Source organism: Medicago sativa, chromosome 8, assembly GCF_051527215.1.
Source record: "Medicago sativa cultivar Bolivia chromosome 8, Bolivia_mono, whole genome shotgun sequence".
Taxonomy (NCBI): domain Eukaryota; kingdom Viridiplantae; phylum Streptophyta; class Magnoliopsida; order Fabales; family Fabaceae; genus Medicago; species Medicago sativa.
In genome coordinates this window covers 25,959,597-25,982,676 of record NC_140756.1, presented here as the reverse complement: position 1 = coordinate 25,982,676, position 23,080 = coordinate 25,959,597, and the positions used below count along the sequence as shown (strand labels likewise).

The following is a 23,080-nucleotide window of genomic DNA, read 5'->3' as shown; positions in this document are numbered from 1 at the left end:
TGGTTACTTTTGCGGATGAGGTGCGTATGGAGGAGTCGCTATACATTGATGTCTCGGCCGTAGACCAGTTTAGGAGCAATTTTGACATTTCCGCAACTGGCAACGAGGAGGATGTGGTGTTGCTATCTTGCGATCCTGATGAGCGAGTCTGTGATCAGGAGATGGCTGGCGAGGGCGACGAGTCGTATTTTGTTTATACCACCTTTCTCGAGGAGTTTGGCGTGAAGATACCGTTCACGCCCTTTGAAATGGATGTCCTGAAGTTCTTAAACGTGGCTCCGACCCAAATTCGGCCTAATAGTTGGGCGTTCATTAGGGCTTTTGAGATACTGTGCAAGGCTTTAGGTTTGGAGCCTTCTGTTGGCGCGTTCCTTTGTTTCTATGGAACGAAAGACGTCAACAAAGGTACGTGGATCGCCATCTGCGCTCACCCCGGGAAGCGACTTTTTCCCCAATACGCCTGCAACTTTAAGAAGGAGTGGCGCGATACCTTTGTTAGAGTCCAGGGATTACCTGGATGTTCAACTTCGTCAGTGCTGTTGGATGGCAAGCCCAAGTTTCCTCTGAGGTGGACAAATAATCCTTTGGCGGTGAGGGGATACGACTTGGACGCCATGTCCTCCTATGAACGAACCTTGGTACAATTCCTTGAAGAGGTTCCTCTGACCAAGATTAATGAACTGTTGAATAGGGAAGGTGATGAGACACGCTCGACGGCTTACTTGCGTGAGTGTCCTACTTGGCCTTGCTTGTCGTATTTCTGTTGGTTCCCATTTTGCTTTTACTGATCTTTCTTTTTTCACTTCTTTTTTCTTTGCAGGAGAGATGCTGCCTTTGACTGGAGCGGAGATGAGGAAATACCTTGCGGAGCTGGAGGCGAGCAAGGACCCTGAAGGGTATGTGACAAGTGATCCGGCGGGAATGTCCTTGAGGAAGCTGAAAAGGAAGGAGGCTTCTTCGAAGGATGACGCTGGGGGTGCCGAAGCGGATGAGCTGGAGTCAGCGGCTGATGGGAACGCTGTTATCCATCTTGACTCGCCATCTTCCAAGAGGGCGAGAACCGGCAAGGGGACCAGATCAGGAGGCAGCCGTTCCTCGGCGCGTGCTAACGTTGGGGGTACTTCTCTGAACGACCTAGCCATGGAGTCGTTCTGGCATTCAGAGTTCGACTTCCGCCGGTAAACTCCCTTTCCTTGTTGTTTGTTTGGAATCTCGATTTTTAGTCATCGCAATTTAAATGAGCTTGGCTGCTTTATTTCGCAGGTACATGGCGGAGAGGGTTCCATTTGCTCAGGTTGATGTTGAAGCGGCGGTGAAGGCGAAGTCTAGTGACTTGGTCGCCGACGTTGGCACAGCTGCCCTTCGTACTCTGCTGTTGAGTCATGCCTGGGAGTTGAAGTATGGATCCTTGGAAAAGAAACATTTGGATGCTGCAGAGGATGTGGAAAAATGGAAGCACAAAGCTGTTGGTTTGGAGGGGCGACTATCGGACGCGTTGAAAGAAAAGAAAGCTGCGGAGAAGGCCATGGAGGAGATGAAGCGGGAAAAGGAAGCTGCTGAGAAAGAGAGAGACGAGAAGGACGCGGCTCTGAAGAAGTCTAACTTGGCGGTGGACGAGGGAAGGCGCTCTCTAGCTGTGTATTTCCAGAATGGATTCAAGCTGGCTACCGAACAAGTTGCTCTTTTTAACCCAGAGGCCAAGTTGGAGGAGCTCGATCCGTTCAAAGTCATTGTGGATGGTCAGCTGGTAGATGACGAGTAATTTTAATGTTGTACCTAACTATGGCGGCTTTGTGTAGCGCCTTTATTTTGAACAATGTGTAATGCGTTTTTAACTTAAACTTTGTGAATTTCATCCTACTCTTGTTTAAACAATGCTTGCGTAGGCGGCCCCGCTTATATTTATCTTGATTGAAAAGCGTTTACATTCGCAATTTTCCTTCGACTTTTTATGACTCCCATGTGGAAGGTCATGGCGTCTTTAGAGTTTGTGGCGCCTTAAAATCTTTGCTTGGTGGAAATTCATTTTGGTGGCGCGCATAGTATATTTAGCTTCTCGTTTTGGGATGATTTCGTTTCTTCTTTCTTTCGGCGACTTATTTAGTCGAACCCTCTTTTTTCAGGGTGGCCGCCTATATTGTTGCTAGCGACTTGTTTAGTCGAACCCTCTTCAGGGTGGTCGCAATATCTTTTACTTTTTCTTTCGGCGACTTATTTAGTCGAACCCTCTTTTTTCAGGGTGGCCGCCTATATTGTTGCTAGCGACTTATTTAGTCGAACCCTCTTCAGGGTGGTCGCAATATCTTTTACTTTTTCTTTCGGCGACTTATTTAGTCGAACCCTCTTTTTTCAGGGTGGCCGCCTATATTGTTGCTAGCGACTTATTTAGTCGAACCCTCTTCAGGGTGGTCGCAATATCTTTTACTTTTTCTTTCGGCGACTTATTTAGTCGAACCCTCTTTTTTCAGGGTGGCCGCCTATATTGTTGCTAGCGACTTATTTAGTCGAACCCTCTTCAGGGTGGTCGCAATATCTTTTACTTTTTCTTTGTGTCGGGTCGTCCTTTCTAAAAAATGGAAAATAACAAGTGACACGTGGAGAGACAATCATATATGGAAAGGAGAGGGCGCCTCGTTAAAAACCCCTGCCCTTGCAGGGGAAAAGAGTGCTACCCTAACCTTATGCTTCTTTAATATCTTGAAGAAATAACAAAGAAATAACAATATTCATCGTGGTGGCAGTACGCCATCCTTATTCATAAATCAAAAAGACATTAACTATAATAATGGCGTAGATTGGCTATATTCCAGGTGCGGGGAATAGCCACTCCGTTCAATTCTTCCAGCTTGTATGCACCATGCGAGCACTTCTCTCGGATTCTGTAGGGGCCTTCCCAGTTGGGAAATAGCTTGCCAATTCTTGTTGGGGCGACGACTTGTTTTAATACCAGATCGCCCTCCTTCAACTCCCTGGGTGTCACTCTAGAATTGTAGCGGCGAGCTGCTCTTTGTTTGGCGGCGAACTCGCGGATGTGGGCTTGTTCCCTCACTTCATCAATGACATCCATGCTTACTGCCATACCTGCATCGTTTGCTTTTGTACAGAAATAAAATAACGTAAATTGGAGAAACGGTTAAGTCAATTCGTTCTGAAGTAAAGTTTGTTTCCCTGCACAAAAAATGTGTTAGATGGTCTAATAACAATACGGTACCTTCTTCCGAAAACGCTTCTCGTCGCCACGTGGGAGTATCTATTTCCACGGGTAGCATGGCGTCCGTGCCGTAAACCATTGTGAATGGCGTTTCCTTGGTGGTGGAGTGCGGAGTAGTGTGATATGACCATAGTACCTGTACTTGCGTGGACGTGGCTCTTATCGTAATCTATTCATGGAATATCTCAAAATCAAAGAATTTTATTTTAACATCTTAGATTAATTTACTACACTTACCTCATGTAGCTGCTCTGCCCAAAGGCTCTTGGCCGCCTCTAGCTTTTTCTTGATTCCGTTCAGAATGACTTTATTCGCTGATTCGGCTTGTCCATTGGCTTGTGGATGGATCACTGAAGCGAAGTTTGTTTGGATTCCTAAGTGCTTGCAGAAGTCTACTACTGTTGAGCTTGCGAACTGCGTTCCGTTGTCCGATACTATGCACCTGGGAGCCCAAAGCGGCAAATAATCCTTTTCCAGTAGAACTTCTTGACCCTTTCGGCTGTTATTTTGGCGACCGCTTCCGCCTCGATCCATTTAGTAAAATAGTCAACGCCCACGATAAGAAACTTCAGCTGTCCTGGGGCGAGAGGAAAAGGGCCGACTATGTCAACCGCCCATTTGTGAAAGGGCCATGGAGAATACACAGAAGTTAGCTCCTGGGCTGGAGCGTGCTTTTTGTCGGAGAATCTTTGGCACTTGTCGCATTTTTTTACGAAGTCTGAACTGTCCTGAAGCATAGTGGGCCAGTAGTATCCTGCGCGGAGTAGCTTTGCCGCCAGCGCGCGTCCTCCGATGTGGCTGCCACAAACGCCTTCATGCACCTCGAGCAATACTAACTGGGTCTCATCTTCACTCAAGCAGCGCAGCAACGGATTCGTTCGTCCTCGTTTGTAGAGTTTTCCTGATATGATGACAAATTTGGAAGCTCTTTTTCGTACTGTCTGTTCCTCTTCGCTGTTTTTAGGCGTGAATGATCCAGTTAAGTATCTTAGCAATGGTTCCATCCATCCTTCCTCTCCCTTAACGATGTGATGCACACTTTCGTTATTGGTGCTGGGCGTTGTAATAACTTCTTGGATGACTGTCCTATTGTTCCCTGGCCGTTTAGTGCTGGCGAGTTTGGCCAGTAGGTCGGCCCTGGCGTTTTGTTCTCGTGGTACGTAAACTGCTTCGAAGAACACGAACCTTTTGGCGAGGTCTTGTACTTTTGTCAAATATTTGATGAGTTGAGAGTCCTTGGTCTGATACTCGCCCGTGATTTGACTCATCACCAATTGAGAGTCACTTTTTGCTCTCAGGTTTTCTGCTCCCATTTCTTGCGCCAAAATCATGCCGGCAATTAGCGCTTCGTACTCCGCTTGATTGTTGCTTGCTTTGAATTCGAATCTGAGGGATTGTTCTATGAGGATATCTTCTGGTCCCTCCAAGACGATGCCTGCCCCGCTCCCTTTTAAATTGGAGGAGCCATCGACGGATAAAAGCCACACAAATGGGGGGCGTGCTTGTGCAGGCGATGTGAGCTCTACGACAAAATCTGCTAATACCTGAGACTTAATACTCCCCCTTGGTACGAACTGGACATCGTACTCTGATAGCTCTATGGACCACGCGACCATTCGTCCGGCTAGATCTGGCTTTCCGAGGACTTGCTTGATGGGATAATCTGACTTCACCACAATCTTATGACTTTGGAAGTACGGTCGGAGCTTCCTCGCCGTAGTTACCACTGCAAGGGCCAGGCGTTCTAGCTTCTGATATCGCAATTCAGCACCCTTGAACACTCTGCTGACAAAGTAGATTGGCCTTTCACCTGCGTCCGAGTCTTCGACCAGGACTGTGCTCATGGCGTTTTCAGAAATAGCCAAGTATAGGAACAGGACGGCGCTCGGGCTTGGTCGTTGAAGGATAGGCGGGCTAGATAAGAACCTCTTGATCTGCTGGAAGGCCTCTTCACATTCTGGCGTCCACTCGAATTTCTCTTTTTTCCTGATGGATGCGAAAAAGGAGAAAGCTTTATCGCCCGCACAAGATAGGAAACGAGATAGTGCGGCTAATCGTCCTGTTAGCTGCTGGACCTCTTTGATGCTGGAGGGGCTTCTCATGTCGATGACCGCCTGACACTTGTCTGGATTTGCTTCTATACCCCGTCTTGTCAAGAGGAAACCCAAAAACTTTCCCGCCTGTACTCCGAAAGAACACTTAGCTGGGTTCAACCGAATTCTGTATTTTCTCACTTGTCCCAAGATTTCTTCCAGGTCTTCAGTATGGCTGCGCCCTTCCTTTGTTTTTGCCACCAGATCGTCGATGTATACTTCCAGGTTCCTTCCTATTTGTTGGGCGAAAGCCATGTCCATGGATCTTTGAAAAGTGGCTCCGGCGTTTTTGAGGCCGAAGGACATGACTTCGTAGTGGTAGTTCTTCGTGTTGGTCATAAATGCTGTCTTGGGGGCATCCAAGGGGTCCATCCTAATTTGATTGTAACCTGAGTATGCGTCCATGAAACTCAGAGTCCCGAAGCCTGAGGCGTTGTCAATTAGGTGGTCGATGTTCGGGAGTGGGTAAGGATCTTTGGGGCACGCCATGTTTAAGTCGGTATAGTCCACGCACATTCTCCACTTTCCGTTTGCCTTTTTTACCAGAACAGTATTAGCCAACCATGTGGGGTACTTGATTTCGCTAATGAAACGGGCGTCTGCTAGTTTCTTTACCTCTTCGTCTACGGCTTTCCTTCTTTCCTCGCCCATCTTACGCTTTCGTTGTACAACTGGTTTAATGCCTGGCTTGATGGATAGGTGGTGGCAAGCAATGTCAGGGTCCATCCCTGGCATTTCGGACGGATGCCAAGCAAAAAGATCTAGGTTCTTTCGGAGTAGATCTATGAGGGCGGCTTCTTCTTCTTTGCTAAGCGACGTACCAATCTTAGTTGTTTGATGGGCTTCAGGACCGATGGAGACTTCTTTCAGGTCTTCGGTGGGCTCTATTCGTTCTTGTTGGAACTCTTCCCTGGGGTCGAGATCTATCACGTTGACTTCGTGTGCGACTTCGTTGGCGGATTTCTTCCGAGTCTTCTGTAGGCGCAGGCTATTGTGATAGCATTCTCTGGCCAGCTTTTGGTCGCCCTTGATGGTGCCTATTTTTCCGTTGTCAAGGGGGTATTTCATGACCAAGAATTTTGTTGATAGGAAACCGCCCAGCAAGTTGAAAGCGGGACGCCCAATGATGATGTTGTAGGAACTTGGTGAGTTGACTACGAGATACCGTACGCGAACAGTTTTGGCATGGGATCCGTGACCGAACGTTGTCTTAAGGGTAATGTAGCCCCTGACGTGGACTTGCTCGCCGGTGAACCCCGCCAACGTGCCTCTGAAGGGCTGCAATTGTTCCGGATCTAACCCCATTCGGTCGAAAGTGTCGTAGTAGAGGATGTCAGCTGAGCTTCCTGGGTCTATTAGTACTCTCTTTACGTCCCATTTGAATATTTGCAGCGTGACCACCATGGGATCGTCGTCATGTGGCACGACGTCTTTGTAATCCTTCGAAGTAAAGGATACGTCAGGCTCGTGTTCTGGAATTTGCTTCTCATATTCTTGGCAAAGCATGACCTGTCTTACATATTTCTTGCGGGACGAACTCGACTCTCCTCCTCCGGAGAAACCGCCAGAAATTGTGTTCAGTGTGTGCCTCTTTCCTTCTGGTGATCCCTCTTTTTTGTTTTCCCCCTCGTGCTTGTCTTCGCCCCGGCGGTCCTGGGCGTACCCCCTTAGCTTGCCATTTTGTATTAACCTCTCAATTTCGCGGCGCAAGTGTACGCACGAATCAGTGTCGTGACCCTTTATCCTATGATACTTGCACCATTTGTCCTTGTCAGCTCCCATGGTGTTGAATCGTGGTGGGGGTGGTTCCCGTATTAGCTTAGTTTCGTAGATTTCCTTCATGATGCGCTCTGGTCTAGTGTTCAGAGGGGTGAAGTTTTCTGCGCGCGGCCTGTAGGTGTAGGGCGCATAGTTTCGTTTTTCTGCTTTCTGATAGGGGGCGCGATCCCTGTTGGAAGGCGGTTGGTAAGGTCGCCGTTCCGTATTGGTCGACGCCCGTTCCTTGGCGTCCCGTTCCGTATTGGTCGACGCCCGTTCCTTGGCGTCCCTGGCTTTCTTCTCTGCGTTGCTTTCCTCTCCTTTGATATAGCAATCCGCTCTGGCGATTACTTCCTCCATGGAATCGGCAGGTTTCTGAGCTAGCGACTCATTGAACTGACCCGCCCGAAGGCCATTCTGGAAAGCGCCCACAAATACTTCTTGATTAGGGTTAACTACCTTTATAGTTGTTTCGTTGAACCTTGCCAGGTAGTCTCTGAGGGATTCGTTGTGCCCCTGTCGCACGTTGAAAAGGCTGGTGACAGGGACCTTCCGGTGGCGACTTGCCGAGAACTGTTGGATAAGTTTCCTTGTCATATCTGGATAACTGACGATGGAGAATCGGGGAAGGTTCATATACCAGCGTAGGGCAGCATCCGAGAAGGTACCAGCCAATAATTTGCACTTCAGGGAATCAGGAGCTCCGACGACGGCCATGCGAGTATTGAAGGCCGTGACGTGTTCCATGGGATCGCTTTTTCCATCGAAAACGGAGAGGTGAGGAGGCTTAAAGTTTTCTGGGACTGGCGCGCCCCATATCTCGGCGGACAGGGGTTGAGGCTCCGGGTCGTCCATCTCGCCGTGGTTTGATTCATCTTTTTCTTCTTGCTGTTTCTGTTGCATGGTCTCCATCGAGGCTTGTAGGGCCTCGTTGTGTTCTTTCAACTGAGCGAGTTGAGTTCGCATGGTCTCTAATTCTTCAGCGGTTGCCATGGTGAGGCCTTTCTCTAAATCGTACGTGAGGTGCGATTTAGGTTGGTCGAAAGGGGTTAGGGTTTCTAAATCGCCAAGGAGTTTCACGATTTAGAGGTCTAGTTTAAGGGTTTCTGAATCACGATCTGCGATCCAGGAACGTGGTCAAGGCTAGTTTTACCTCTTCCCACAGACGGCGCCAACTGTACTTGCAAAAAGTACGGTAAGGGATACTAGGGTAAGTATTGTATGCTAGGGTTTAGACTGATTATTGGATGCCTTGAGACTGCTCTCAAGAGTGTTATTTATAGCCTGTTTACGGGCTTGGGCCTTGGTTGCTTGGTTTCCAAGCAACAGGGGCATTGGCGTACTTTTGGTGTTTTTAGAGGGTTCTAGAGACTTAAGTGAGGCGGCGGCTTCATGGAAGACGCGCCTGGGCCTGGTGGCCCTTCTAACGGGCGACTTGGTCATTATGGAGGGCGCCTAGGCCCTAATGGAGGGATAATGAGCCTTTAGGAATATTATGACGGTCCACAGCCCCCCAAGCACGAGTCTTGGGACAAGGCGAAGTGATGATGACATAAGACTGGACTCCCCTGAGGTTCGGCAAAGTCCTTTGAGAAAGTTATGATGGTCCACAGCCCCCCAAGCACGAGTCTTGGGACAAGGCGAAGTGTTTGGGATATGTCACGAGGTATCGTTGCCTCACGGATCTAATACTCCCTGGTCTCACTTCTCGAGGGCGTTCATATGAAGGGTGCACGCAGCACGCCTTTACGACTGTGACGAGATGTTCCGATACTTCCTGAGGATGAACATATCACGCTTAACTTATTCGCGTAACACCTGCGCCCCTCAAGCACGAGCCATTGGAAGCGGGCGAAAGTGTTTTAACTGCGTCATGAACGCGTGAACGCCGAGTGTTGTGACGCCCGGGGCGTGACAGGCATTCGAGGCGCGCTTAACTTAATGGCGACCGTTTCGCATTCTGCTTTACCGATGAACGACACGCGTCACGATCCTACGACCTAAATCTACTCAATCGTCTGCGACACGCTTTCCTAAAACGAAATTCTCGCCTCCCTATAAAAAGGTCGTGTTTGGTTCTTCCAATATTTTTTCCACTTTCCTTCTCCCTCATTTCGCTATACCAGCTTGCCTGAAGCTTCGACGATTTGTGCCAAACGCTTACACAGGTATTTTTCGTCCTTTTGTCACTTCTTCTCTTATTATTTTCATTTTTTGCTTTAAGTGCGATCGTAGCTTCTAGGGGGATGGTTTTAATTAGGGATTGTGATGCGGACGGTAAACTAATTAGTCCTACCGACCCAAACGAAAGGGATCAGTTGAGGAAGGAATGTTTGCGACATGCTACCGGGCCAGATGGGATTATTGACTGGGATAAGTACTATTTTGGGTTACACGGGGAGGAGTTGTTTAGTGACTTGTCTAGCGATTCCAGCGTTGATTCGGGTAGGGATAGTGACTGTGTAATTCTGTCTGCTACTCCAGGAACTCAGGGCAGACAGGAGGACTTTCAGGACAACTCGCCACCTCAGGAACTCTTGCCAGGATCTGACGACGAGGGTTCCTTTGTCAACTCAGTAGAAATGGTTACTTTTGCGGATGAGGTGCGTATGGAGGAGTCGCTATACATTGATGTCTCGGCCGTAGACCAGTTTAGGAGCAATTTTGACATTTCCGCAACTGGCAACGAGGAGGATGTGGTGTTGCTATCTTGCGATCCTGATGAGCGAGTCTGTGATCAGGAGATGGCTGGCGAGGGCGACGAGTCGTATTTTGTTTATACCACCTTTCTCGAGGAGTTTGGCGTGAAGATACCGTTCACGCCCTTTGAAATGGATGTCCTGAAGTTCTTAAACGTGGCTCCGACCCAAATTCGGCCTAATAGTTGGGCGTTCATTAGGGCTTTTGAGATACTGTGCAAGGCTTTAGGTTTGGAGCCTTCTGTTGGCGCGTTCCTTTGTTTCTATGGAACGAAAGACGTCAACAAAGGTACGTGGATCGCCATCTGCGCTCACCCCGGGAAGCGACTTTTTCCCCAATACGCCTGCAACTTTAAGAAGGAGTGGCGCGATACCTTTGTTAGAGTCCAGGGATTACCTGGATGTTCAACTTCGTCAGTGCTGTTGGATGGCAAGCCCAAGTTTCCTCTGAGGTGGACAAATAATCCTCTGGCGGTGAGGGGATACGACTTGGACGCCATGTCCTCCTATGAACGAACCTTGGTACAATTCCTTGAAGAGGTTCCTCTGACCAAGATTAATGAACTGTTGAATAGGGAAGGTGATGAGACACGCTCGACGGCTTACTTGCGTGAGTGTCCTACTTGGCCTTGCTTGTCGTATTTCTGTTGGTTCCCATTTTGCTTTTACTGATCTTTCTTTTTTCACTTCTTTTTTCTTTGCAGGAGAGATGCTGCCTTTGACTGGAGCGGAGATGAGGAAATACCTTGCGGAGCTGGAGGCGAGCAAGGACCCTGAAGGGTATGTGACAAGTGATCCGGCGGGAATGTCCTTGAGGAAGCTGAAAAGGAAGGAGGCTTCTTCGAAGGATGACGCTGGGGGTGCCGAAGCGGATGAGCCGGAGTCAGCGGCTGATGGGAACGCTGTTATCCATCTTGACTCGCCATCTTCCAAGAGGGCGAGAACCGGCAAGGGGGCCAGATCAGGAGGCAGCCGTTCCTCGGCGCGTGCTAACGTTGGGGGTACTTCTCTGAACGACCTAGCCATGGAGTCGTTCTGGCATTCAGAGTTCGACTTCCGCCGGTAAACTCCCTTTCCTTGTTGTTTGTTTGGAATCTCGATTTTTAGTCATCGCAATTTAAATGAGCTTGGCTGCTTTATTTCGCAGGTACATGGCGGAGAGGGTTCCATTTGCTCAGGTTGATGTTGAAGCGGCGGTGAAGGCGAAGTCTAGTGACTTGGTCGCCGACGTTGGCACAGCTGCCCTTCGTACTCTGCTGTTGAGTCATGCCTGGGAGTTGAAGTATGGATCCTTGGAAAAGAAACATTTGGATGCTGCAGAGGATGTGGAAAAATGGAAGCACAAAGCTGTTGGTTTGGAGGGGCGACTATCGGACGCGTTGAAAGAAAAGAAAGCTGCGGAGAAGGCCATGGAGGAGATGAAGCGGGAAAAGGAAGCTGCTGAGAAAGAGAGAGACGAGAAGGACGCGGCTCTGAAGAAGTCTAACTTGGCGGTGGACGAGGGAAGGCGCTCTCTAGCTGTGTATTTCCAGAATGGATTCAAGCTGGCTACCGAACAAGTTGCTCTTTTTAACCCAGAGGCCAAGTTGGAGGAGCTCGATCCGTTCAAAGTCATTGTGGATGGTCAGCTGGTAGATGACGAGTAATTTTAATGTTGTACCTAACTATGGCGGCTTTGTGTAGCGCCTTTATTTTGAACAATGTGTAATGCGTTTTTAACTTAAACTTTGCGAATTTCATCCTACTCTTGTTTAAACAATGCTTGCGTAGGCGGCCCCGCTTATATTTATCTTGATTGAAAAGCATTTACATTCGCAATTTTCCTTCGACTTTTTATGACTCCCATGTGGAAGGTCATGGCGTCTTTAGAGTTTGTGGCGCCTTAAAATCTTTGCTTGGTGGAAATTCATTTTGGTGGCGCGCATAGTATATTTAGCTTCTCGTTTTGGGATGATTTCGTTTCTTCTTTCTTTCGGCGACTTATTTAGTCGAACCCTCTTTTTTCAGGGTGGCCGCCTATATTGTTGCTAGCGACTTGTTTAGTCGAACCCTCTTCAGGGTGGTCGCAATATCTTTTACTTTTTCTTTCGGCGACTTATTTAGTCGAACCCTCTTTTTTCAGGGTGGCCGCCTATATTGTTGCTAGCGACTTATTTAGTCGAACCCTCTTCAGGGTGGTCGCAATATCTTTTACTTTTTCTTTCGGCGACTTATTTAGTCGAACCCTCTTTTTTCAGGGTGGCCGCCTATATTGTTGCTAGCGACTTATTTAGTCGAACCCTCTTCAGGGTGGTCGCAATATCTTTTACTTTTTCTTTGTGTCGGGTCGTCCTTTCTAAAAAATGGAAAATAACAAGTGACACGTGGAGAGACAATCATATATGGAAAGGAGAGGGCGCCTCGTTAAAAACCCCTGCCCTTGCAGGGGAAAAGAGTGCTACCCTAACCTTATGCTTCTTTAATATCTTGAAGAAATAACAAAGAAATAACAATATTCATCGTGGTGGCAGTACGCCATCCTTATTCATAAATCAAAAAGACATTAACTATAATAATGGCGTAGATTGGCTATATTCCAGGTGCGGGGAATAGCCACTCCGTTCAATTCTTCCAGCTTGTATGCACCATGCGAGCACTTCTCTCGGATTCTGTAGGGGCCTTCCCAGTTGGGAAATAGCTTGCCAATTCTTGTTGGGGCGACGACTTGTTTTAATACCAGATCGCCCTCCTTCAACTCCCTGGGTGTCACTCTAGAATTGTAGCGGCGAGCTGCTCTTTGTTTGGCAGCGAACTCGCGGATGTGGGCTTGTTCCCTCACTTCATCAATGACATCCATGCTTACTGCCATACCTGCATCGTTTGCTTTTGTACAGAAATAAAATAACGTAAATTGGAGAAACGGTTAAGTCAATTCGTTCTGAAGTAAAGTTTGTTTCCCTGCACAAAAAATGTGTTAGATGGTCTAATAACAATACGGTACCTTCTTCCGAAAACGCTTCTCGTCGCCACGTGGGAGTATCTATTTCCACGGGTAGCATGGCGTCCGTGCCGTAAACCATTGTGAATGGTGTTTCCTTGGTGGTGGAGTGCGGAGTAGTGTGATATGACCATAGTACCTGTACTTGCGTGGACGTGGCTCTTATCGTAATCTATTCATGGAATATCTCAAAATCAAAGAATTTTATTTTAACATCTTAGATTAATTTACTACACTTACCTCATGTAGCTGCTCTGCCCAAAGGCTCTTGGCCGCCTCTAGCTTTTTCTTGATTCCGTTCAGAATGACTTTATTCGCTGATTCGGCTTGTCCATTGGCTTGTGGATGGATCACTGAAGCGAAGTTTGTTTGGATTCCTAAGTGCTTGCAGAAGTCTACTACTGTTGAGCTTGCGAACTGCGTTCCGTTGTCCGATACTATGCACCTGGGGAGCCCAAAGCGGCAAATAATCCTTTTCCAGTAGAACTTCTTGACCCTTTCGGCTGTTATTTTGGCGACCGCTTCCGCCTCGATCCATTTAGTAAAATAGTCAACGCCCACGATAAGAAACTTCAGCTGTCCTGGGGCGAGAGGAAAAGGGCCGACTATGTCAACCGCCCATTTGTGAAAGGGCCATGGAGAATACACAGAAGTTAGCTCCTGGGCTGGAGCGTGCTTTTTGTCGGAGAATCTTTGGCACTTGTCGCATTTTTTTACGAAGTCTGAACTGTCCTGAAGCATAGTGGGCCAGTAGTATCCTGCGCGGAGTAGCTTTGCCGCCAGCGCGCGTCCTCCGATGTGGCTGCCACAAACGCCTTCATGCACCTCGAGCAATACTAACTGGGTCTCATCTTCACTCAAGCAGCGCAGCAACGGATTCGTTCGTCCTCGTTTGTAGAGTTTTCCTGATATGATGACAAATTTGGAAGCTCTTTTTCGTACTGTCTGTTCCTCTTCGCTGTTTTTAGGCGTGAATGATCCAGTTAAGTATCTTAGCAATGGTTCCATCCATCCTTCCTCTCCCTTAACGATGTGATGCACACTTTCGTTATTGGTGCTGGGCGTTGTAATAACTTCTTGGATGACTGTCCTATTGTTCCCTGGCCGTTTAGTGCTGGCGAGTTTGGCCAGTAGGTCGGCCCTGGCGTTTTGTTCTCGTGGTACGTAAACTGCTTCGAAGAACACGAACCTTTTGGCGAGGTCTTGTACTTTTGTCAAATATTTGATGAGTTGAGAGTCCTTGGTCTGATACTCGCCCGTGATTTGACTCATCACCAATTGAGAGTCACTTTTTGCTCTCAGGTTTTCTGCTCCCATTTCTTGCGCCAAAATCATGCCGGCAATTAGCGCTTCGTACTCCGCTTGATTGTTGCTTGCTTTGAATTCGAATCTGAGGGATTGTTCTATGAGGATATCTTCTGGTCCCTCCAAGACGATGCCTGCCCCGCTCCCTTTTAAATTGGAGGAGCCATCGACGGATAAAAGCCACACAAATGGGGGGCGTGCTTGTGCAGGCGATGTGAGCTCTACGACAAAATCTGCTAATACCTGAGACTTAATACTCCCCCTTGGTACGAACTGGACATCGTACTCTGATAGCTCTATGGACCACGCGACCATTCGTCCGGCTAGATCTGGCTTTCCGAGGACTTGCTTGATGGGATAATCTGACTTCACCACAATCTTATGACTTTGGAAGTACGGTCGGAGCTTCCTCGCCGTAGTTACCACTGCAAGGGCCAGGCGTTCTAGCTTCTGATATCGCAATTCAGCACCCTTGAACACTCTGCTGACAAAGTAGATTGGCCTTTCACCTGCGTCCGAGTCTTCGACCAGGACTGTGCTCATGGCGTTTTCAGAAATAGCCAAGTATAGGAACAGGACGGCGCTCGGGCTTGGTCGTTGAAGGATAGGCGGGCTAGATAAGAACCTCTTGATCTGCTGGAAGGCCTCTTCACATTCTGGCGTCCACTCGAATTTCTCTTTTTTCCTGATGGATGCGAAAAAGGAGAAAGCTTTATCGCCCGCACAAGATAGGAAACGAGATAGTGCGGCTAATCGTCCTGTTAGCTGCTGGACCTCTTTGATGCTGGAGGGGCTTCTCATGTCGATGACCGCCTGACACTTGTCTGGATTTGCTTCTATACCCCGTCTTGTCAAGAGGAAACCCAAAAACTTTCCCGCCTGTACTCCGAAAGAACACTTAGCTGGGTTCAACCGAATTCTGTATTTTCTCACTTGTCCCAAGATTTCTTCCAGGTCTTCAGTATGGCTGCGCCCTTCCTTTGTTTTTGCCACCAGATCGTCGATGTATACTTCCAGGTTCCTTCCTATTTGTTGGGCGAAAGCCATGTCCATGGATCTTTGAAAAGTGGCTCCGGCGTTTTTGAGGCCGAAGGACATGACTTCGTAGTGGTAGTTCTTCGTGTTGGTCATAAATGCTGTCTTGGGGGCATCCAAGGGGTCCATCCTAATTTGATTGTAACCTGAGTATGCGTCCATGAAACTCAGAGTCCCGAAGCCTGAGGCGTTGTCAATTAGGTGGTCGATGTTCGGGAGTGGGTAAGGATCTTTGGGGCACGCCATGTTTAAGTCGGTATAGTCCACGCACATTCTCCACTTTCCATTTGCCTTTTTTACCAGAACAGTATTAGCCAACCATGTGGGGTACTTGATTTCGCTAATGAAACGGGCGTCTGCTAGTTTCTTTACCTCTTCGTCTACGGCTTTCCTTCTTTCCTCGCCCATCTTACGCTTTCGTTGTACAACTGGTTTAATGCCTGGCTTGATGGATAGGTGGTGGCAAGCAATGTCAGGGTCCATCCCTGGCATTTCGGACGGATGCCAAGCAAAAAGATCTAGGTTCTTTCGGAGTAGATCTATGAGGGCGGCTTCTTCTTCTTTGCTAAGCGACGTACCAATCTTAGTTGTTTGATGGGCTTCAGGACCGATGGAGACTTCTTTCAGGTCTTCGGTGGGCTCTATTCGTTCTTGTTGGAACTCTTCCCTGGGGTCGAGATCTATCACGTTGACTTCGTGTGCGACTTCGTTGGCGGATTTCTTCCGAGTCTTCTGTAGGCGCAGGCTATTGTGATAGCATTCTCTGGCCTGCTTTTGGTCGCCCTTGATGGTGCCTATTTTTCCGTTGTCAAGGGGGTATTTCATGACCAAGAATTTTGTTGATAGGAAACCGCCCAGCAAGTTGAAAGCGGGACGCCCAATGATGATGTTGCAGGAACTTGGTGAGTTGACTACGAGATACCGTACGCGAACAGTTTTGGCATGGGATCCGTGACCGAACGTTGTCTTAAGGGTAATGTAGCCCCTGACGTGGACTTGCTCGCCGGTGAACCCCGCCAACGTGCCTCTGAAGGGCTGCAATTGTTCCGGATCTAACCCCATTCGGTCGAAAGTGTCGTAGTAGAGGATGTCAGCTGAGCTTCCTGGGTCTATTAGTACTCTCTTTACGTCCCATTTGAATATTTGCAGCGTGACCACCATGGGATCGTCGTCATGTGGCACGACGTCTTTGTAATCCTTCGAAGTAAAGGATACGTCAGGCTCGTGTTCTGGAATTTGCTTCTCATATTCTTGGCAAAGCATGACCTGTCTTACATATTTCTTGCGGGACGAACTCGACTCTCCTCCTCCGGAGAAACCGCCAGAAATTGTGTTCAGTGTGTGCCTCTTTCCTTCTGGTGATCCCTCTTTTTTGTTTTCCCCCTCGTGCTTGTCTTCGCCCCGGCGGTCCTGGGCGTACCCCCTTAGCTTGCCATTTTGTATTAACCTCTCAATTTCGCGGCGCAAGTGTACGCACGAATCAGTGTCGTGACCCTTTATCCTATGATACTTGCACCATTTGTCCTTGTCAGCTCCCATGGTGTTGAATCGTGGTGGGGGTGGTTCCCGTATTAGCTTAGTTTCGTAGATTTCCTTCATGATGCGCTCTGGTCTAGTGTTCAGAGGGGTGAAGTTTTCTGCGCGCGGCCTGTAGGTGTAGGGCGCATAGTTTCGTTTTTCTGCTTTCTGATAGGGGGCGCGATCCCTGTTGGAAGGCGGTTGGTAAGGTCGCCGTTCCGTATTGGTCGACGCCCGTTCCTTGGCGTCCCGTTCCGTATTGGTCGACGCCCGTTCCTTGGCGTCCCTGGCTTTCTTCTCTGCGTTGCTTTCCTCTCCTTTGATATAGCAATCCGCTCTGGCGATTACTTCCTCCATGGAATCGGCAGGTTTCTGAGCTAGCGACTCATTGAACTGACCCGCCCGAAGGCCATTCTGGAAAGCGCCCACAAATACTTCTTGATTAGGGTTAACTACCTTTATAGTTGTTTCGTTGAACCTTGCCAGGTAGTCTCTGAGGGATTCGTTGTGCCCCTGTCGCACGTTGAAAAGGCTGGTGGCAGGGACCTTCCGGTGGCGACTTGCCGAGAACTGTTGGATAAGTTTCCTTGTCATATCTGGATAACTGACGATGGAGAATCGGGGAAGGTTCATATACCAGCGTAGGGCAGCATCCGAGAAGGTACCAGCCAATAATTTGCACTTAAGGGAATCAGGAGCTCCGACGACGGCCATGCGAGTATTGAAGGCCGTGACGTGTTCCATGGGATCGCTTTTTCCATCGAAAACGGAGAGGTGAGGAGTCTTAAAGTTTTCTGGGACTGGCGCGCCCCATATCTCGGCGGACAGGGGTTGAGGCTCCGGGTCGTCCATCTCGCCGTGGTTTGATTCATCTTTTTCTTCTTGCTGTTTCTGTTGCATGGTCTCCATCGAGGCTTGTAGGGCCTCGTTGTGTTCTTTCAACTGAGCGAGTTGAGTTCGCATGGTCTCTAATTCTTCAGCGGTTGCCATGGTGAGGCCTTTCTCTAAATCGTACGTGAGGTGCGATTTAGGTTGGTCGAAAGGGGTTAGGGTTTCTAAATCGCCAAGGAGTTTCACGATTTAGAGGTCTAGTTTAAGGGTTTCTGAATCACGATCTGCGATCCAGGAACGTGGTCAAGGCTAGTTTTACCTCTTCCCACAGACGGCGCCAACTGTACTTGCAAAAAGTACGGTAAGGGATACTAGGGTAAGTATTGTATGCTAGGGTTTAGACTGATTATTGGATGCCTTGAGACTGCTCTCAAGAGTGTTATTTATAGCCTGTTTACGGGCTTGGGCCTTGGTTGCTTGGTTTCCAAGCAACAGGGGCATTGGCGTACTTTTGGTGTTTTTAGAGGGTTCTAGAGACTTAAGTGAGGCGGCGGCTTCATGGAAGACGCGCCTGGGCCTGGTGGCCCTTCTAACGGGCGACTTGGTCATTATGGAGGGCGCCTAGGCCCTAATGGAGGGATAATGAGCCTTTAGGAATATTATGACGGTCCACAGCCCCCCAAGCACGAGTCTTGGGACAAGGCGAAGTGATGATGACATAAGACTGGACTCCCCTGAGGTTCGGCAAAGTCCTTTGAGAAAGTTATGATGGTCCACAGCCCCCCAAGCACGAGTCTTGGGACAAGGCGAAGTGTTTGGGATATGTCACGAGGTATCGTTGCCTCACGGATCTAATACTCCCTGGTCTCACTTCTCGAGGGCGTTCATATGAAGGGTGCACGCAGCACGCCTTTACGACTGTGACGAGATGTTCCGATACTTCCTGAGGATGAACATATCACGCTTAACTTATTCGCGTAACACCTGCGCCCCTCAAGCACGAGTCATTGGAAGCGGGCGAAAGTGTTTTAACTGCGTCATGAACGCGTGAACGCCGAGTGTTGTGACGCCCGGGGCGTGACAGGCATTCGAGGCGCGCTTAACTTAATGGCGACCGTTTCGAATTCTGCTTTACCGATGAACGACACGCGTCACGATCCTACGACCTAAATCTACTCAATCGTCTGCGACACGCTTTCCTAAAACGAAATTCTCGCCTCCCTATAAAAAGGTCGTGTTTGGTTCTTCCAATATTTTTTCCACTTTCCTTCTCCCTCATTTCGCTATACCAGCTTGCCTGAAGCTTCGACGATTTGTGCCAAACGCTTACACAGGTATTTTTCGTCCTTTTGTCACTTCTTCTCTTATTATTTTCATTTTTTGCTTTAAGTGCGATCGTAGCTTCTAGGGGGATGGTTTTAATTAGGGATTGTGATGCGGACGGTAAACTAATTAGTCCTACCGACCCAAACGAAAGGGATCAGTTGAGGAAGGAATGTTTGCGACATGCTACCGGGCCAGATGGGATTATTGACTGGGATAAGTACTATTTTGGGTTACACGGGGAGGAGTTGTTTAGTGACTTGTCTAGCGATTCCAGCGTTGATTCGGGTAGGGATAGTGACTGTGTAATTCTGTCTGCTACTCCAGGAACTCAGGGCAGACAGGAGGACTTTCAGGACAACTCGCCACCTCAGGAACTCTTGCCAGGATCTGACGACGAGGGTTCCTTTGTCAACTCAGTAGAAATGGTTACTTTTGCGGATGAGGTGCGTATGGAGGAGTCGCTATACATTGATGTCTCGGCCGTAGACCAGTTTAGGAGCAATTTTGACATTTCCGCAACTGGCAACGAGGAGGATGTGGTGTTGCTATCTTGCGATCCTGATGAGCGAGTCTGTGATCAGGAGATGGCTGGCGAGGGCGACGAGTCGTATTTTGTTTATACCACCTTTCTCGAGGAGTTTGGCGTGAAGATACCGTTCACGCCCTTTGAAATGGATGTCCTGAAGTTCTTAAACGTGGCTCCGACCCAAATTCGGCCTAATAGTTGGGCGTTCATTAGGGCTTTTGAGATACTGTGCAAGGCTTTAGGTTTGGAGCCTTCTGTTGGCGCGTTCCTTTGTTTCTATGGAACGAAAGACGTCAACAAAGGTACGTGGATCGCCATCTGCGCTCACCCCGGGAAGCGACTTTTTCCCCAATACGCCTGCAACTTTAAGAAGGAGTGGCGCGATACCTTTGTTAGAGTCCAGGGATTACCTGGATGTTCAACTTCGTCAGTGCTGTTGGATGGCAAGCCCAAGTTTCCTCTGAGGTGGACAAATAATCCTCTGGCGGTGAGGGGATACGACTTGGACGCCATGTCCTCCTATGAACGAACCTTGGTACAATTCCTTGAAGAGGTTCCTCTGACCAAGATTAATGAACTGTTGAATAGGGAAGGTGATGAGACACGCTTGACGGCTTACTTGCGTGAGTGTCCTACTTGGCCTTGCTTGTCGTATTTCTGTTGGTTCCCATTTTGCTTTTACTGATCTTTCTTTTTTCACTTCTTTTTTCTTTGCAGGAGAGATGCTGCCTTTGACTGGAGCGGAGATGAGGAAATACCTTGCGGAGCTGGAGGCGAGCAAGGACCCTGAAGGGTATGTGACAAGTGATCCGGCGGGAATGTCCTTGAGGAAGCTGAAAAGGAAGGAGGCTTCTTCGAAGGATGACGCTGGGGGTGCCGAAGCGGATGAGCCGGAGTCAGCGGCTGATGGGAACGCTGTTATCCATCTTGACTCGCCATCTTCCAAGAGGGCGAGAACCGGCAAGGGGGCCAGATCAGGAGGCAGCCGTTCCTCGGCGCGTGCTAACGTTGGGGGTACTTCTCTGAACGACCTAGCCATGGAGTCGTTCTGGCATTCAGAGTTCGACTTCCGCCGGTAAACTCCCTTTCCTTGTTGTTTGTTTGGAATCTCGATTTTTAGTCATCGCAATTTAAATGAGCTTGGCTGCTTTATTTCGCAGGTACATGGCGGAGAGGGTTCCATTTGCTCAGGTTGATGTTGAAGCGGCGGTGAAGGCGAAGTCTAGTGACTTGGTCGCCGACGTTGGCACAGCTGCCCTTCGTACTCTGCTGTTGAGTCATGCCTGGGAGTTGAAGTATGGATCCTTGGAAAAGAAACATTTGGATGCTGCAGAGGATGTGGAAAAATGGAAGCACAAAGCTGTTGGTTTGGAGGGGCGACTATCGGACGCGTTGAAAGAAAAGAAAGCTGCGGAGAAGGCCATGGAGGAGATGAAGCGGGAAAAGGAAGCTGCTGAGAAAGAGAGAGACGAGAAGGACGCGGCTCTGAAGAAGTCTAACTTGGCGGTGGACGAGGGAAGGCGCTCTCTAGCTGTGTATTTCCAGAATGGATTCAAGCTGGCTACCGAACAAGTTGCTCTTTTTAACCCAGAGGCCAAGTTGGAGGAGCTCGATCCGTTCAAAGTCATTGTGGATGGTCAGCTGGTAGATGACGAGTAATTTTAATGTTGTACCTAACTATGGCGGCTTTGTGTAGCGCCTTTATTTTGAACAATGTGTAATGCGTTTTTAACTTAAACTTTGCGAATTTCATCCTACTCTTGTTTAAACAATGCTTGCGTAGGCGGCCCCGCTTATATTTATCTTGATTGAAAAGCATTTACATTCGCAATTTTCCTTCGACTTTTTATGACTCCCATGTGGAAGGTCATGGCGTCTTTAGAGTTTGTGGCGCCTTAAAATCTTTGCTTGGTGGAAATTCATTTTGGTGGCGCGCATAGTATATTTAGCTTCTCGTTTTGGGATGATTTCGTTTCTTCTTTCTTTCGGCGACTTATTTAGTCGAACCCTCTTTTTTCAGGGTGGCCGCCTATATTGTTGCTAGCGACTTGTTTAGTCGAACCCTCTTCAGGGTGGTCGCAATATCTTTTACTTTTTCTTTCGGCGACTTATTTAGTCGAACCCTCTTTTTTCAGGGTGGCCGCCTATATTGTTGCTAGCGACTTATTTAGTCGAACCCTCTTCAGGGTGGTCGCAATATCTTTTACTTTTTCTTTCGGCGACTTATTTAGTCGAACCCTCTTTTTTCAGGGTGGCCGCCTATATTGTTGCTAGCGACTTATTTAGTCGAACCCTCTTCAGGGTGGTCGCAATATCTTTTACTTTTTCTTTGTGTCGGGTCGTCCTTTCTAAAAAATGGAAAATAACAAGTGACACGTGGAGAGACAATCATATATGGAAAGGAGAGGGCGCCTCGTTAAAAACCCCTGCCCTTGCAGGGGAAAAGAGTGCTACCCTAACCTTATGCTTCTTTAATATCTTGAAGAAATAACAAAGAAATAACAATATTCATCGTGGTGGCAGTACGCCATCCTTATTCATAAATCAAAAAGACATTAACTATAATAATGGCGTAGATTGGCTATATTCCAGGTGCGGGGAATAGCCACTCCGTTCAATTCTTCCAGCTTGTATGCACCATGCGAGCACTTCTCTCGGATTCTGTAGGGGCCTTCCCAGTTGGGAAATAGCTTGCCAATTCTTGTTGGGGCGACGACTTGTTTTAATACCAGATCGCCCTCCTTCAACTCCCTGGGTGTCACTCTAGAATTGTAGCGGCGAGCTGCTCTTTGTTTGGCAGCGAACTCGCGGATGTGGGCTTGTTCCCTCACTTCATCAATGACATCCATGCTTACTGCCATACCTGCATCGTTTGCTTTTGTACAGAAATAAAATAACGTAAATTGGAGAAACGGTTAAGTCAATTCGTTCTGAAGTAAAGTTTGTTTCCCTGCACAAAAAATGTGTTAGATGGTCTAATAACAATACGGTACCTTCTTCCGAAAACGCTTCTCGTCGCCACGTGGGAGTATCTATTTCCACGGGTAGCATGGCGTCCGTGCCGTAAACCATTGTGAATGGTGTTTCCTTGGTGGTGGAGTGCGGAGTAGTGTGATATGACCATAGTACCTGTACTTGCGTGGACGTGGCTCTTATCGTAATCTATTCATGGAATATCTCAAAATCAAAGAATTTTATTTTAACATCTTAGATTAATTTACTACACTTACCTCATGTAGCTGCTCTGCCCAAAGGCTCTTGGCCGCCTCTAGCTTTTTCTTGATTCCGTTCAGAATGACTTTATTCGCTGATTCGGCTTGTCCATTGGCTTGTGGATGGATCACTGAAGCGAAGTTTGTTTGGATTCCTAAGTGCTTGCAGAAGTCTACTACTGTTGAGCTTGCGAACTGCGTTCCGTTGTCCGATACTATGCACCTGGGGAGCCCAAAGCGGCAAATAATCCTTTTCCAGTAGAACTTCTTGACCCTTTCGGCTGTTATTTTGGCGACCGCTTCCGCCTCGATCCATTTAGTAAAATAGTCAACGCCCACGATAAGAAACTTCAGCTGTCCTGGGGCGAGAGGAAAAGGGCCGACTATGTCAACCGCCCATTTGTGAAAGGGCCATGGAGAATACACAGAAGTTAGCTCCTGGGCTGGAGCGTGCTTTTTGTCGGAGAATCTTTGGCACTTGTCGCATTTTTTTACGAAGTCTGAACTGTCCTGAAGCATAGTGGGCCAGTAGTATCCTGCGCGGAGTAGCTTTGCCGCCAGCGCGCGTCCTCCGATGTGGCTGCCACAA

At 48.3% G+C, this 23,080-nt stretch overlaps 1 protein-coding gene across 1 annotated transcript; it reads right to left on the bottom strand.

Annotated features, from left to right (window-relative positions):
- Positions 1 to 2,773: 2,773 nt before the first annotated feature.
- LOC146897934 (uncharacterized) lies at positions 2,774 to 8,055 on the bottom strand. Its single transcript, XM_085736483.1, has 4 exons — positions 3,654 to 8,055; positions 3,449 to 3,561; positions 3,212 to 3,347; positions 2,774 to 3,081 (listed from the first exon to the last, which is right to left on the bottom strand). Exons 1-4 carry the CDS (start codon positions 8,053 to 8,055, stop codon positions 2,774 to 2,776), a joined length of 4,959 nt encoding a protein of 1,652 aa, XP_085592609.1.
- Positions 8,056 to 23,080: the final 15,025 nt, after the last annotated feature.

Coding starts and splice junctions, on each gene's coding strand:
- LOC146897934 (XM_085736483.1), bottom strand. CDS start 8,055: ATGGCAACCGCTGAAGAATTAGAGACCATGCGAACTCAACTCGCTCAG. Junction 3,562..3,653: donor TTGCCGCTTTGGGCTCCCAG/GTGCATAGTATC, acceptor ACTTCGCTTCAG/TGATCCATCCACAAGCCAAT. Junction 3,348..3,448: donor GGGCAGAGCAGCTACATGAG/GTAAGTGTAGTA, acceptor ACGCAAGTACAG/GTACTATGGTCATATCACAC.